This window comes from Stegostoma tigrinum, chromosome 4, assembly GCF_030684315.1.
Source record: "Stegostoma tigrinum isolate sSteTig4 chromosome 4, sSteTig4.hap1, whole genome shotgun sequence".
In the NCBI taxonomy this organism is placed as follows: domain Eukaryota; kingdom Metazoa; phylum Chordata; class Chondrichthyes; order Orectolobiformes; family Stegostomatidae; genus Stegostoma; species Stegostoma tigrinum.
In genome coordinates this window covers 64,940,083-64,955,988 of record NC_081357.1, presented here as the reverse complement: position 1 = coordinate 64,955,988, position 15,906 = coordinate 64,940,083, and the positions used below count along the sequence as shown (strand labels likewise).

General features: G+C 38.7%; 1 protein-coding gene across 4 annotated transcripts in view; it reads right to left on the bottom strand.

The window, feature by feature from the left end:
• Window positions 1–8,106: 8,106 nt before the first annotated feature.
• Window positions 8,107–15,906, bottom strand: part of smpdl3a (sphingomyelin phosphodiesterase acid like 3A) — a 52,106-nt gene continuing 44,306 nt past the window's right edge. For all 4 annotated transcript variants that reach the window (XM_048531165.2, XM_048531162.2, XM_048531163.2 and 1 more), the window contains one exon: window positions 8,107–13,448. In XM_048531165.2, the coding sequence (XP_048387122.1) occupies window positions 13,143–13,448 (306 nt within the window). In that variant the 3' untranslated portion in view covers window positions 8,107–13,142. The remainder of the gene's footprint in view (window positions 13,449–15,906) is intronic.

Here is a 15,906-nt window from a genome sequence, read left to right as displayed (position 1 = left end):
ATTGTAGTAAAATTTCAGGATATGCACCTCAGTTTGAAGGTGCACTCATACTCAGTGCATTGAGGACTTTAGGAATATTGAATAGGCTAAATGCACAGGAAAAATTTGCTCAAGACGCATGAGCTGTAGCCATATGGCTGAAGAATCAGAAAATTTAGCAGGCAGGGTTCTCATAAAGCTTCAGGTCATTGCTAATGAGAAGTTAAAGTTGCAATTGAAAAATGTCTTCATTGTTGTGAGGACAAACACGTGCTAAATGTTTGATTGATGATAGAAGTTGTGACAAATGATTTCTGCATGCTTCCTGCTGAGATCCAGCCAAATTCCAGTGTCCGTCAAGGTTATTTCAGTCCTGAATGTTATCACCTCTCTTCAGACTGCTGCAGCAGTTATCAGCAACATCAGTCAGCAAGTAGTTCATAGCTGCTTTTCATATGTAGCTTGTACATTGCAAAATAGCTGCCCATCTCCAACCTCCATCTCGTATTCAAAGTTCTCGAACAGGTTGTCACTCTCTAAATCCATGTCTATATGTCCCATAACTCCATGTTTGAAATCTTCGGATCAAGTTCCCATCTCAGTCACAATAGCACAAATCAGAATCGTGAATTACATTATCTTACTACAACCATGAGATTCCATCCCTTCTGAATCTACTTAATCTCTCATTAACACATACCAAGTTGAGCACACCATTCTCCATCAATGCTTTGGTCACCTAGCTATGATGGATTGCCCTCCTCTGGCTCCATTCCAACATAGCCATTCCTAGCTAAAGAGTCTAAAGCAATGGCTTCTCTTCTCACGCTATTCCATTATCTCTGGAGTTCGTCAAGTATGTAACCTGGGCTTATTTGTATCTCTCATCTATGTAATACACAGAAATAATAAAATGAAAACATGTCAATAGTTTTCACATGTATGCTGATGACACTCAGCTCTACCTCACTTGATCCTTTCACTGCTTCTGAATTGTCATATTGTATGTTGAATAAACAGTTTTAGATGGGTTAAAGCTTCCACCAGTTCAACATTGGGAATACCAAAACCACCACATTTGGTGGCCACCATCTATTCCTTTCACTTATCATGAATCTCATCCTCCTCTCAGGCCACTGCCTTAGCCTTAAGAACATTATCTGAAACCTTAACATCCTGTTTGAATAGCGTTTCCAACCGAATCATCACACCCATTCCATTGCAAAGACTGTCCACTTTTATCTCTGTAATGTCACTTGTCTCCATTCCTGCCTCTTATTCCTGATGTTGTTACTTCCAAACATAACTATGCTATTCCAATGCTCTCCTGGTTAGTCTTCCATGTTGCCATCATTCAGTAGTTTGCTCCAAGTAACATGATGTCCCTAACCCTGACTTACCCATCACCCCTGTGCTCATTAACCTACACTGGCAGCTAAGCTTCAATTTTTAAATCTTTATCCATGTGTCCAACTGTGTTCAATTAAATCCCACTGTTCCCTATCTCTGTAAAGTCTTTGGAATCTATATTGGCTGATAATATTTATAAAAGAGAAGTGGGGGGAGGTTTGCATGAAACATAATCACCAGCATGTATAATCAACCTGAATAGCTTGTCTTTGTGCTGTAATCAATATAACTTTATGTACATAACTGTCTTGTCTCCTTCTTTAATGCCCTTTGAGCATGCTAATCACATAATAGCTGATTTCATTTGATGATCATCCAACTCAGTACACTGTCCCTGCTTTCTTCCAATTCCCTTTGATCCTTTTAGCCATAAGACCAATATTTAATTCCTTCTTGAAAACGTTCAATGGTTTGTCCTCAACTGTGTGCTGTGGCAGACAATTTTGCTTTCTGGTCAAGTGGTAGGCTGAGGTTTGAGCCAGGCTTCAGGAAGCCCTCCCTGTCTGGCAGGCTAGGTAGGCAGCCATATGCCACCATGTATCCCACAGTGATGGCATGTCAAGAACCATTTTGAAGCAACATCTACCTTAGCAACCCCAATTATGGCCTATTGCTTCTCTCAAACTAGAAGGTCACTGATAGGCCATTTGCTGCCTTTAACTGGGCAGGAGTGTATTTCCACAGCAATTAAGTGGTTATCTCTGTAAACACCCTAGTGAGTGACTTTTATTTTAACCTGGGAGTAGGTTCAGGTCCCAGTAATAGCCCTGACTGCTGCTTTCCATTGCATTGGACTGTGACAGGCCTGCTAAAAGTGTTCATTATATACTTCCATTAGGCATCTTCAGTTGGCTGGTCCATCAGTAATCACCATGGTTTCTGCAGTAACATTTCCCTATGATGTCATTCTCCAGTGAGCTAACATTGCTCCTTGTCCTGGGTGCAGTTCCCTCATGTTTGATGTCTCTCCATCTGCAGATACTGCCTTTAAACGACCTTCTAAAATACGGAGCTAATGAGTGCAAAGCAAGAGTTTTTTTTCTCAAATGCACTCTGTACTTCATCACTTGCCTTTTAAAACTTCTTTCATGAATGGAGGCGTCACTGGCTAGGCCTGCATTTATTGCCATTGAGAAAGTACTGATGGGCTACCCTCTTAAACTGCTGCAGTCTCTTTGATGTTGGAACACATGCAAACATATAAAAAAGGATCAAAACCCTTTAAACCTGCTCTGCCATTCAATATAATCATGGCTGATCTGATTTTAACCCCAACTCTACATTACTTCATATTGCAAAAATCTTTAATTCCCTCGGTAATCAATAATTTATCCACATTTGTCTTAAAAATATTCAAAGATTCTGCATCTCATGCCTTTTCTGGAAGGGAATTCAAAAGACGCATAACCCTCAGAGAGAAGAAATGTTTCCTCTTCTCTGTCTCATCCTCACCTCTGCTATGTTATTAGGGAGTTCCAGCATTTTGACCCAATGACAGCGAACAAAAGTGATATAGCCCCATATTTGTATGGTTTGTGGCTTGAGGGGGAATCTTACAGGTGGTAGTGCACCTATGCATTTGCTGCTATTGACCTTCTATGTGAGAGATATTGCAGGCGTATCATTTTGCATCCATGGTGGAGAAGGGCGAACATTCGGGGTGGAAAGCATGACAATCAAAAGGGCTGCATTGTCCTAGGTAGTGCTGAGGTTCTTGAATGCTGTTGGAGCTGCATTCATCCAAGCAAGTGGACAGTATTCCATCACACTCTTGACTTGTGCTTTATAGATGATGAACAGGTTTTAAGGAGTTAAAGAATTATTTGCTGCAGAATTTCAAGTGTCTGACCTACTCTTATTGTGTTAGCATCTTCACTGATTATTCACTTTCTTTAATCATATTTGGTTTGGAGCTGTGAACTTTGAGTTGAGAGTTGAAAATGACCTTTGCACTGTGAGCAGTGGCTTGTTAAGAAAAAAAGAGCAAACATACTGATATTTGCTTATGATGTCAGGCCTGAAAATGAATTGCAGGTTATTTCTTGTTAAAAAGTGCTCTTTGGATGCTTTAACTTCAGAGACTCCTTATGCTCAAATGAAAGGTAGATGTTGAATGTTAACTGGGGCCTTTTGGAGAGACAGTCAGTCCGGTAGGGAAAGGCCAGAGTTTGAACTGGTTTTTGGACCATGTTTGGTCCAGAAGCATTACACTTACAAAAACTACAGGCCAAAAATTTGATTGCTCCCTGGTTTGAAAGTTCCAAAAAAGAATTTCAGGTATAAGAATTAAATGAATTAGCATCAATGTTATCAGAAATGAAGTAAGGTATAATTCCATATGTTGGTGATTGTATTAAATGAATTGCCAGTTACATCTCATTTGTTTCCTTTTCTTTCATCCCTTAACTGTGTTGTCTGACTGTCGTTGTGTGAGAGTAGGGGCTGGAATTAAAAAGGATTGGGTTCGGATCTTAGATATTAATTAGATTATCTTGTGGTTTAAATTTGCTCTGTAACAACTACTGCATTATTAATAAATTGTTAAAACGCTTGTTTAGGCAATAAACCTGGTGTCTCGTAACACTCATTCATAAAGTCTAATTATTCAAAAAGTCTGATTGGGAATTACTGGGGTTAATTTGAAGAGTCAATGAGTAATTTAAGTATACAGTGTTATGACTAAAGGGATAGGGAGTCAGATCTGATTTGTATCTCTGTCTTTATGTTATAATAATAGCCACAGTATTTACATTGCCCAGAAATTACATTCAACCAGCAATAATACTCTAGCTAGGCTGTAAATAATGGAGGATTCATCAATGATATCCCACCACTGCTATGTACCTGAAAAAGGGGAAAACGGAGTAATGTTTTGATGAGGAGGGGAGGAAAATCATAATCTGATGTTTGTAATCTAGGGGATCATAGGATGAAGGGGAAGTGACAAGGGGAGAAGATTAATTAAATTCCAGATCATTTATTCTTTTGCATCTTAGTAACAGTGTTCAATTGGTGAGCTCTATAAAATCTGTAACATCCTGGATTTTGAACTATGCAGTTCATTGTAACCTAGATGGTATTTCATAATCTTCTTAGTTTATTACTCCATGTTCCTGATATGTGGTTAAGTTCAGCTACAGGTAAAGAAAATACAAGCCTCAGAATCTAGAAGCAGGGTTCAGTGAATCACAGGCTAACAAGTCCTGTTAGATGGTCAGGAGCCCTTACAGAGGTTTAGAGTTGAGGAGTGATATCCTGATGGTGGTAAGGGTCTCAAAGTGTGGCCGAAATAAATCACTCACTTTGGAAAATTCCTTTTTAGCCAGGTCTAAAAACAAATTGGCTCTTTGAAGCTGATCAAACAATTCAATAAAACACTACGAATTTTCTTTCTGGATTTGGGTGAATGCAACCACGTCACCTATTTAAACCACACAGTTCTTTTTCTGAAGAAGGTCTCGACTCGAAATGTCAGCCTTCCTGCTTCTCTGATGCTGCTTGGCCTGCTGTGTTCATCCAGCTCCACACCGTGTTATACAGCCACAACTTTTTTTTATTAGTCAACTGTTTGAACATTGCTAGTGCATTTTTCATTCCAAACAGCATGACTTTGAATTGACAAAGTCAATCCAATGTTATAAAAGTTGATACTTCTGTACTCTTGTTTGTCATTGGAACTTGTCAATATCCTATTAGCAGATTTCTTTTGAGGGCTCTCCAATCATGAAATAAAACTTCTTACCACATTTGCTTTGTATTAATCAATACCAAAACTTTGCGACTTATCTAGCATCATCATTGTAGGTGAGCTCTAGTTACTACATCCATGAAGAACTTAATCTCTTCCCTCCCTCAACCTTAATTTGTTTGAAATGAATCTGCAAGTGTGTTGTTTTATTTATAACACATCTCCATATTAATGTCATAAACAGCCGAAGACTTTTCCTGGCCTATTCAAACAAATCAATTTATGACTAAGTAATAGTCTTTGTAAGTCACCTTTATATAATCCTCCAGAAAATTACCTAATCTTTATGCACCCATTTTACCCAACTTGATTAATTCAAGATCAGCTTTTGAGTTTTTAATTTCAGATTCATTCCTGACGTATACTCCTGTACAGATATTTCTTTTCACAATTTCTTTTACCATAAATTCAACTTTTCTCTTATCTTCTCTATCTTATCTCTAACGTATTAACATGATACTGTCACTGATTTTCCATCTTCCACTTCTTAGAACATTGTAAGAAAACATATGTTGCTTCTTCTAACACTATATTATTAATACTTATTTCCTTTCCTGATGCCACAGACATTCCTATTATTCCAATTGTTCTCTCATTTGAATTTCAGCAATCAGCTTTGGTATGTCCAATATTATTACAATGAAAGCATAATGTTATTTTTCCATCACTTTTTGTTTCCAGTCTTTATTGTTCATTAAGTGATGCCCTTCTGTTTGTTCTCCAAAACAAGTACGCTCTCCCATGGGCAAATTTGCTGTTCTTCCTTGTGGACTCCTAGATGACCATCTGGCCACCTGCAACTACCTGCGTGAGACACCATAGCTATATCCTGAGGCTGCTGCTTCTTGAATCTGTCATACTCAATGCTCATCTAAATATGTCTTTAGGTTTGCAGGAATGGTTTTCTGAATTCTTCCATTATTTCCCATATTACCTGAAATACTTTCTCTAACTTCAGTGATTGAAACCATTGACACCACAGCATTTTCCTATTTCTTGTAAAACCTACAAATGTATGATTAGGTTTTCTTCTTGTTATTTCAAAATTTTAATAGAAAAGCTTCAAGGGCAAACTAATAACCATTGAGTATTGATTTTTTTTTTAGCAGTTTTGTAACCTGCATGTTATTTTCCTGGCCAACACATGTACATAGTCATAGTTGTATCTGTCAAAAGCACTGTGTAACATTAATGTCCAAAAGTTTTTTGACCACTTTGTCTGTCCAGCTACCTTTCCAGATTAGGTGAAATATAAATGTAGGCACTAAACTAAGATGTTTGGTTAAATCAAATACCTCCCTGGAATGAGAATTATCATCTGAACTACTACCTCTTTCCTTTCTACGGCCAACTCCTGTTGCATAATTCCCCAGTTTCTTTAAATCTCAAGTTTCATTTTAAAATTCCAAATACTTATCTATTTCAAGCTTTATTTCTAGGTCTCTCTTCCTTTCATTTTCCTGCCTTTGCATTTCCATCTGTTTTTCTTTCTCTTTCTTTTCAATTTTCTTTTCTCAGCTTCCAGTTCACATCTTTTTGTCTAGTTCCTCTCTTTCTCCTTAATTCAAGCTTTTCTTGTCATTCCTAATTGTATCTTAGATAATGCTATGGCATTTCAGGTTTCCTCTCTTCCAATTATAAATGTTAAATAATCACTTTTAGTATTTGCTCATTACGGGATCCTGTTTTTACTTCTAACTTCAATTTATCTACTAACTCTCTCAGTTCAGCCTTAGTCAAAGAATTCAAATAATCCAGTGTTATGTCTTCCACTCCCAGAAAATTCTTAGCGATATACAAAGCCATTTTGAAAATCCAATCTGCACAATAAATTTCACCAAAAAAACTCCTGTAATAACATGGTTCAGTGGTTAGCACTGCTGCCTCACAGTGCCAGGAACGCGGGTTTGATTCCAACCTTGTGTGACTGTTTGTGTAGAATTTGCATGTTCTCCCTATGTCTGTGTGGATTTCCACCAGGTGCTCTAGTTTCCTCCCACAGTTCCAAGATATGTAGGCTGGGTGGATCGGCCATGCTAAATTGCCCATAGTGTTCAGGGGTGTGTGGGTTATAGGGGCATGGGTCTGGATGGGATACTCTGAGGGTTGGAGTGGGCTTGTTGGACCGAAAGGCCTGTGCCCACACTGTAGGGATTCTATGATTCTATATTCAGTGTTTCTGAGCATCCATTCCTTTTAAGAAACATAGACATTTCAGGAATCCCCATTTGTTGTGATAGTCTATAACGTAATAACTGTATTTTCTTTACACTGTTCAATACTCCTTTCTGAGAATAACAATAATTCCTTTTGACCCCAATCATCAATTTCTTCAAAAAGCTTCCCAAAAACTTTAAATCTCTGAGTTTCCAAGCTCAAATCAATCCTTGACTGTTCTCAACCAAAAGCCAGCAAATGCCTTTTAATGTTCACTTCTCCTGGTATAAATCCCTCAGTATCAATCTTCCATTAGCATTAGCTTGCAACAACCTTACAACACAGGTTGTGTAAGGTCTATCTTCCTTTGCTTTTGAAAGCCCATCACAAATATATATGAAAATAACAGAAATTAATTTCTCTACTATACAAGTTCCTCATAATACCTTAAAATTTTCCATTGAACTGTTCAATGATAGGGAGTACAACGCTGAATGCATCACCCTTCCTGTCAAAGTTCACATTTGCTTGCCAATTCAATTTCAATTTCAATAATTAAAGCTGACTAAAATTAAAAATAGGTCATGTGAGAGCATTGTTCTCTTTTTGTATATTACTGACACCTGTGTTCTTCTCCATCACAGGGGTCAGGCCAGTCCTCTGAAACGATGATGAATGGAGATGTTGGTGCCCCGTTCAGAAAAATGTGTCGGTCCACAGCAAATGAATGTGTGGTGATTTAAACCAACTTCATCTGTAACTATTATAATGTTGTGACAGCAAATGGAGCAGAAAAGAACTTGGTGCCATGATTTAAATATGATTCTTTAATTTAAATGCTACAAATCAAACAAGATGCGAAAAACTGCTAAATGGCAAAGGATTAAGCCATTACATCTGCAAGAGCAAACATCAGAGAAAAATACTCCATCATTTGGTATTGTCCTGCTCACTCAGTAATCTGAAAGGATACTTCAGGTAAATCTGAAGTATGAATGATGAATTGTCACCGAGTGTGGCACAGAAAATTAAAACAAAGCGCACAGGATGCAGTGGTGGAACAGGGACCCATGTTCCTAGTTGGAGACACAGTGGGTGTCAGCTTTGGAGCAGGCAATGTTCTCAGGGATATTACAAAGAAGAGAAGAATACTAGCAGAACATTACACACAGATGTAAGACCATAAGACATAGGAGTGGAAGTAAGGCCATTCGGCCCATCAAGTCCACTCCACCATTTAAATCATGCCTGATGGGCATTTCAACTCCACTCCCTGCACTCTCCCCGTAGCCTTTGATTCCTTGTGACATCAAGAATTTGTCGATCTCTGCCTTGAAGGCATCTAATGTCCCGGCCTCCACTGCAATCCGTAGCAATGAATTCCACAAGCCCACCACTCTCTGGCTGAAGAAATGTCATCTCATTTTCGTTATAAATTTACCCCCTCTAATTCTAAGGCTGTGCCCACGGGTCCTAGTCTCCCCGCCTAACGGAAACAACCTCCCAGCATCCACCCTTTCTAAGCCATACATTATCTTGTAAGTTTCTATTAGATCTCCCCTCAACCTTCTAAACTCTAATGAGTACAATCCCAGGATCCTCAGCCACTCATCGTACGTTAAACCTACCATTCCAGGAATCATCCGTGTGAATCTCTGCTGGACACGCTGCAGGGCTAGTATGTCCTTCCTGAGGTGTGGGACCCAAAATTGGACACTATTCTAAATGGGGCCTAACTGGAGCTTTTTATAAAGCCTCAGAAGCACATCGCTGCTTTTATATTCCAACCCTCGAGATAAACGACAATATTACATTTGCTTTCTTAATCACGGACTCTACCTGCAAGTTAACCTTTAGAGAATCCTGGACCAACGTTCCCAGATCCCTTTGTACTTCTGCTTTGCGAATTTTCTCACCATTTAGAAAATAGTCCATGCCTGTATTCTTTGTTCCAAAGTGCAAAACCTCACATTTACTCACATTGAATTTCATCAGCCATTTCCTGGACCACTCTCCTAAACTGTCTAAATCTTTCTGCAGCTTCCCCACCTCCTCAGTACTACCTGCCTATCCACCTACCTTTGTATCATTGGCAAACTTCACCAGAATGCCCCCAGTCCCTTCATCCACATCATTAATATATAAAGTGAACAGCTGCGGCCCCAACACTGAACCCTGCGGGACACCACTCATCACCGGTTGCCATTCCGAAAAAGAGCCTTTTATCCTAACTCTCTGCCTTCTATCAGACAGCCAATCCTCAATCCAAGCCAGTAGCTCGCCTCGAAAACCATGGGCTTGCTCAGCAACCTCCCGTGAGGCACCGTATCAAAGGCCTTTTGGAAGTCTAGATAGATAACATCTACTGGGCTTCCCTGGTCTAACATACTTGTTACCTCTTCAAAGAATTCTAACGGGTTTGTCAGGCCCGACCTCCCCTTACTAAATCCATGCTGACTTGTTCTAATCTGACCCTGCACTTCCAGGAATTTAGAAATCTCATCCTTGACAACGGATTCTAGAATTTTACCAACAACCGAGGTCAGGCTAATCGGCCTATAATTTTCCATCTTTTGCATTGATCCTTTCTTAAACAAGGGGGTTACAACAGCAACTTTCTAATCATCTGGGACTTGCCCTGACTCCAGTGACTTTTGAAAGATCACAACCAAGGCCTCTGCTATTTCCTCAGCCATGTCTAAACTGAATGTAAACTATGTTCTATCTCAAACAATATACAGCTGCAATAATTTCTATTCTGAGGCAATGCATTCAGGCAAAGGCTCAACTGAACAAATATCTGTGTCCATCCGCATGACTTTCCACCCACTAACTTTGAAGCATTCAGTAATAGGCGATAAGCCCTGGGAGAACAAATAGATATCAAATACTAGATTATCCCATGAAGCATTTCAGAAGGCTTAAGAAATATCAAGCATACTTCTTCACAGGAGTTTAAGGACTGAATAATATAATTAGCTGTCCTCTTCCACAGATCAATAATGCTGATCTGTATCCTGAACAGTAGGAAGAAAAATAATCTAAGAAACTTGCTGTTCATGACAGCCCAGCAAAGGGAGCTCTTTGTGTTGTCTCATTAGATGCCTTCAAAGCCAATCATGACAAACATAAGGTATTATAAGGTATAAAAACAAGCAAGTTATACTAAACTCTCTAAAGCAGTAGTGAGGTACAAGCTAGAGTAATGACAAACAATACAGCACAGGAACAGTCAATATGGCCCCCACCTCCACCCTACCCCTGCGCCCAGACTGATGCCTTTCTAAACTAAAACACTTTTGTCTCTACATTGTCCCTATCACCCTATTCCCTGTCTATTCATTTATCTGTCAAAATGCCTCTTAGTTGTTGTTATCTTATCTCCCTCCACCACCTCCTCTTTCTGTCACTTGCCACTCTATGCAAAAAAGACTTGCCTCTCACATCTCCTTTAAACTTAGCCCCTCTTATCCTGAACCTATGTCCCCTAGTAATTGACATTTCTACCCTGGGAAAAACCCTGGGATACCTTGACTATCCATTCTAATGCTGCCTTTCATTTTTGTAAACTTCTATCAGTTCATCCCTCATCTTTTGCTGTTCAAGTGAAAATAAACCAAGTTTTTCCAATCTCTTCTCATGGATAATACCCTCCAAACCAGGCAATATCCTGGCAAACTGTTTCTGTACCCTCTCCAAAGCCTCCACATCCTTCAGGTAGTGTGGCAACCAGAATATTCCAAATGTGGCCTAACTAAAGTTCTATACAATTGCAACATGACTTGCCAATTTTCACATTATATGCCATGACCAATGAAGGCAAGCATACCATATGCCTTCTTGACCATCTTTATCCACTTGTGTTGTCACTCTCAGGGAAGTGGGGACCTGCACGTCTGGATCCCTCTATGTTGATGGTACTAAGACTTCTGCCATTTGCTGTATATTTCATTCTGCAATTAAATCTTCCAAAATACATCCCCTCATAATTGTCTGGATTAAACTCTGTCCTCTTTTTCTCTGCCCAACTCTCCAGCCTATCTATATCTCGCTCTATGCTTTGGCAATCCTTCTCACTATCAGCAGCTCCCCCAATCTTTGTGTCATCTGCAAACTTACCAAGGAGGCCACCAAAGTTCTCCTCTAAATCATTTATATATTTTACGCACAACAGGTTTCTCAGCACTGATCTCACCACTGGTCACCTGTCTCCAGTCATAAAAGCACTGTTATGCTTTGTCTTCTATGACTAACAAGCAAACCGCAGTTTCCGTGTGGCTTCACATTTTGTTTTAGCTTGCAATGACGGGCTTTGTCAAAGGCCTGGCTGAAGTCCATAGACACAGTGTATGCCTCCTACCCTCATTTTTGTCACTTCCTCAAAAAACTCAATCATGTTTGTGAAACATGACTTTTCCCACAAAATGCCATGCCGCTTATAGCTAATGAGTTCATTTTCTTTCCCCAAATGTGAGTAAATCCTAAGAATCTTCTCCAATAATTTCCCTATGACAGATGTAAGGTTCATCAGCCTGTAATTTCTTGGAATATCACTGTTGCCCTTCTTAGGTAAAGGAACAACATTAGCTATTCTCCGGTTCTCTAGTATCTCTCCTGTAACTAAAGATGATACAAAGATTTCATACTAGGCTCCAACAATTTTCTCACTTGCGTCCCTCAGCATTCTGGGATGCATTCCATCAGGTCCTATTGACTTGTATACCTTAATGCTTTTTAAAACACCCACCATCACCTTTTTATATTGACAAGCCCCAGAATACCAACAGACTCACCATCTACCATGTCCTTCTCCTTTGTGAATATAGATGCAAAGTATTTGTTAAGGTCCTTACCCATGTCTTCCAGCTTCACGCATAAATTCCTTTCTTTGTCTTTGAGTGGACCTACCTATAGCCTAACTATCTTCTTTCTCCTTATACTTGTATAAAACATCTTGGAATTCTTAATCCTGTTTTCCAAATGACATTTCATGGCCTCTTTTCTCCTTCTTAATTCCTTGTTTGAGTTTTTTCCTGTCTCAAGGCGGAAAATCAGGACTCATCAACCAACAAGCCCATTCCAAATTCTTAGCATTATACTTTCAGATGAATATCAAAGTTTTTGAGAGAGAATATAAAGGCAATTCACCAGAATTGTACCAGTCATGATCAGCTTCAGTGATGTGCAGTGACAAAAAAATGGGTTATCTCCTTTCAGCAGAGCAGATAGGAGAGGGATTTAACAGAGGCATTCTAAAGAGGTGAAAGGTTTTTAATAAAGTAAAGAAGGATTAGTAACAAAAGGATGACGATTTGAGATAATTGGTAATATGAAAAAGCATAATTTTGCTACAAAGTTTTGCCTATGTGTAATGCACTGCTTAGAGGGTGGTGGAAGCAAATCAATGGGAATAAACAAATTTGAATAAACATTTGAAGTGGAAAAACTTGCAGAACTGTAGGGAAAATCAAAGGTTAGGATCAATTGGATAGCTCTTAGATATGGCACTAATATGGTCGGTCAAAAATGATCTGTTTCCATACTGTATGACATTATGACCTTTGATTCTAAGAATAGAGATATACCCACTGCAGCTCTGAAAGCATAACTTGTGATGCTAACAGGAAAAAATGTTTTGCAATGAAATAGGAATAAGAAAAATAGGATGATGGAGAAATAAAAGCAAAACAGAATCACCAGCATACAAGAAAAAGGAATAAAAGTAAGGAATATTAATTTAAATGAAGTATCCTACTAGGAAATAAAGGAAGTTAAGAGCTTTTAATGCAAATTGAGGAAGAGAAAGAATGAAGATTGCAGGATTCAATATATTTTCTTTGACAGGGCCTTACTTCAGCCCTCTTAAAATGCAGTTTGTGTATGAAGCATGATCCATATGTTTTATAGCACATATCTGTTTCACTTTACAAAAGCCAACACATTCTATGCTGGTATTGTAACTGACAATATAATGATTATAATACATTTGGAACTTCTCACTGTATGGACCTATGAACATATTAGTTAAATTGTACAAACACTGTGGTTGTATATCTTTTATGCCATAGGCTACTGTCATGATGTATTCCAACTTCCAGTCAGGCATTTTCTCCTCATTGGCTTCAGTAAGATTCAAGTAATACTGCCATAAATCCTGCAAAAGAAAATGAAAAATAATAGTATTTTCTCCGTTCTATTAACTGGTACGTCTTTTTAAAAACACTTTTATCTGAGAAGTTTGTATCCATTAGATTCTTGTCGAGGTGGATAGACTATTTGAAGTAAAGAAAATAAGGGCCTCAGCATATTAACTTTGCAAAACCAGGAGTACATTAGGTGTCAAGAAGCTTTTCATTTAATAGAGAAACACTGACAATTCAGAATGTCACCAGCTTATGTAGCAAGTATGAAACCGTCACATGTTCAAACGGGTTTCCTGCTGCAGTGTTTATCACTACACACAAAATGTAAGTTAAACACATGATAAACACCACTGAATTGAATTGAACTCCCTGGCTGTCCTTTGAATCTCTGGAAAACGGAGCTTGAAAGAGAAATTCTTGGATTTTATTAATTGACACATATTGTTTTTGCGGCTTCCAGGAGAATACATGACTGCGCAGAGATTTAAGATGCTTAGTTATGACTGTTTGAAACAGACTTGAGGAATGACTGGAAAAGACTAGAGCCGAGTGCTTGCATATTTTAGATCTGCTGTAGAGCCAGAAGTAAAAGGGAGGAAAGAAAAGATAAACGCCGAACAGACTGAAACACTTAAGAGGTATCACATATTCTGACTAATAGGTCCTGAAGGTTCTTGGGACGTGAGATGGCAGTCCACAGAGTCAATGGGTGTGCACCTAATATGCACAAAGTGGACATGAACAAGCAGAGTACTAAGTACACAATAGATTTCAGTCATGTTCCTCCTGAAATTATCCATGTTTTAAGGTAGCCAGTTGGATTTTAAAATGCTCTTTCATTAATGGCTACTGACCTGGCCTCAACTATTTTTGTTAACCTAAAGACTGACACTTCAAATTATCAGATATAATAAAACCGGAACAAGTTACTCCAGCAAAATAACTCGAGTATAGGGAGACTTCTCCCCTTGCAGATCACACAACAATGTTCTTGTCATGGACAGAGATAAGTGAAACTATTCTGTGATCTGCTGAATATACTTGGGACCAAAATTGACAACAAACTTGAGAACTGTACCAAAGCAACAGCACCCAACAGTGCCATATTCAAGATTGATGGGCAAAATGTTGCCTGTTATTTGTTGTTGCTTATAAGTGCTTGGGTAATCCTAAAATTATTTTAATGGTTACCATGCATGATGAAATTAAATGAAAACAGGCATTCAAGCTACAATGGAACCAAAATAATTAAAAGATGGATGTTTTGTAACAAGGGATTAACAATAAAATTTCTTTATCACAAACCGGTTTTACGAGACATATCCAAATACAAACACTTTGGATGGGAACTCTGAAGTTCTTCTGGCTTTCTCTGACCTTCAATGCCACAATCTCCATAATGGTTCGAAGAGATTCTGAAACTGCTCCAGTTGGAAGAGGTTTGAACACCATGCTGTTGGCAGCAATCTGGATCTACAGCCGCTGAGGAGTTAATATCGCTGTGATAGTTACACTTTTTCATGCAATCGTTTGTAGCTATAAGTATTACTGATAGAGGCTGAATATTCTTTCCATCATATAGCTGACCAAGAATCTCTCTCAGTCTTACCACCTAACATTGGCATATGTTATGTAAAAGCAAAAAGATCTGTGGAAGCTGCAAATCAGGAACAAAAACAAAGCTACTGGAAAAACTCAGCAGCTCTGGCAGCATCTGTAAAGGAAGAAACAAAGAGTTAATGTTTCAGGTCCAGTGACCCTTCCTCACATGTGAGAGTCTACGGGAGTGTCTGCGTGAGTCAGTGAGTGAGAGTGGCATATATTGGTTGGTTTTACCCATTTATACTCAATCTGTTTGGTCACATTATGAAAACATCTTCCTTGGCTATCATGGCCTTGATACTGAATTTGAGTAAATTTGAATCTGCCTTAGAAGGGGAGAAGCCACTGTGTCAGAGTCCCTCCTTTTGGAGTTCTGTATGCTGTTGAAACCCCTAACATTTTAGTACTCCAATATTTACAGGACAGGACTGGTTAGTCTTAGCCTGTAAAATTAATGAATTAATGTGGACAGCTAACTTTCTAAGAGATTGAAAAAGATATTTGTGGTACAATCGGAAGCAATCATTTACCAAAGTGTCCCTAAAACACTGAAGCTATTCTTTTTGCTTCATCACTTTTACCTCCTCACTTGCAAACAGCATATATTGCCATGAATTATGGTTTACATTGGTTTCCTGCAGGAAACCATTCTGTTTAGTAAATAATTTAACCTAGAACCAGTTCAGGTCACTCTGTCTTTTGCAATGATGTTTAACGCCGACTATGCAAGTGAACTTCAGACGGAGTGAAAATGCTAAACTTCGCTGTAAAACCCCATCTTAATTGTTTTAACAAAATTTCTCCAAGTCACCACTCTTAACTACATCAAATAATGTTACTTAATGAAAGAAAGATAAAAATTATGTT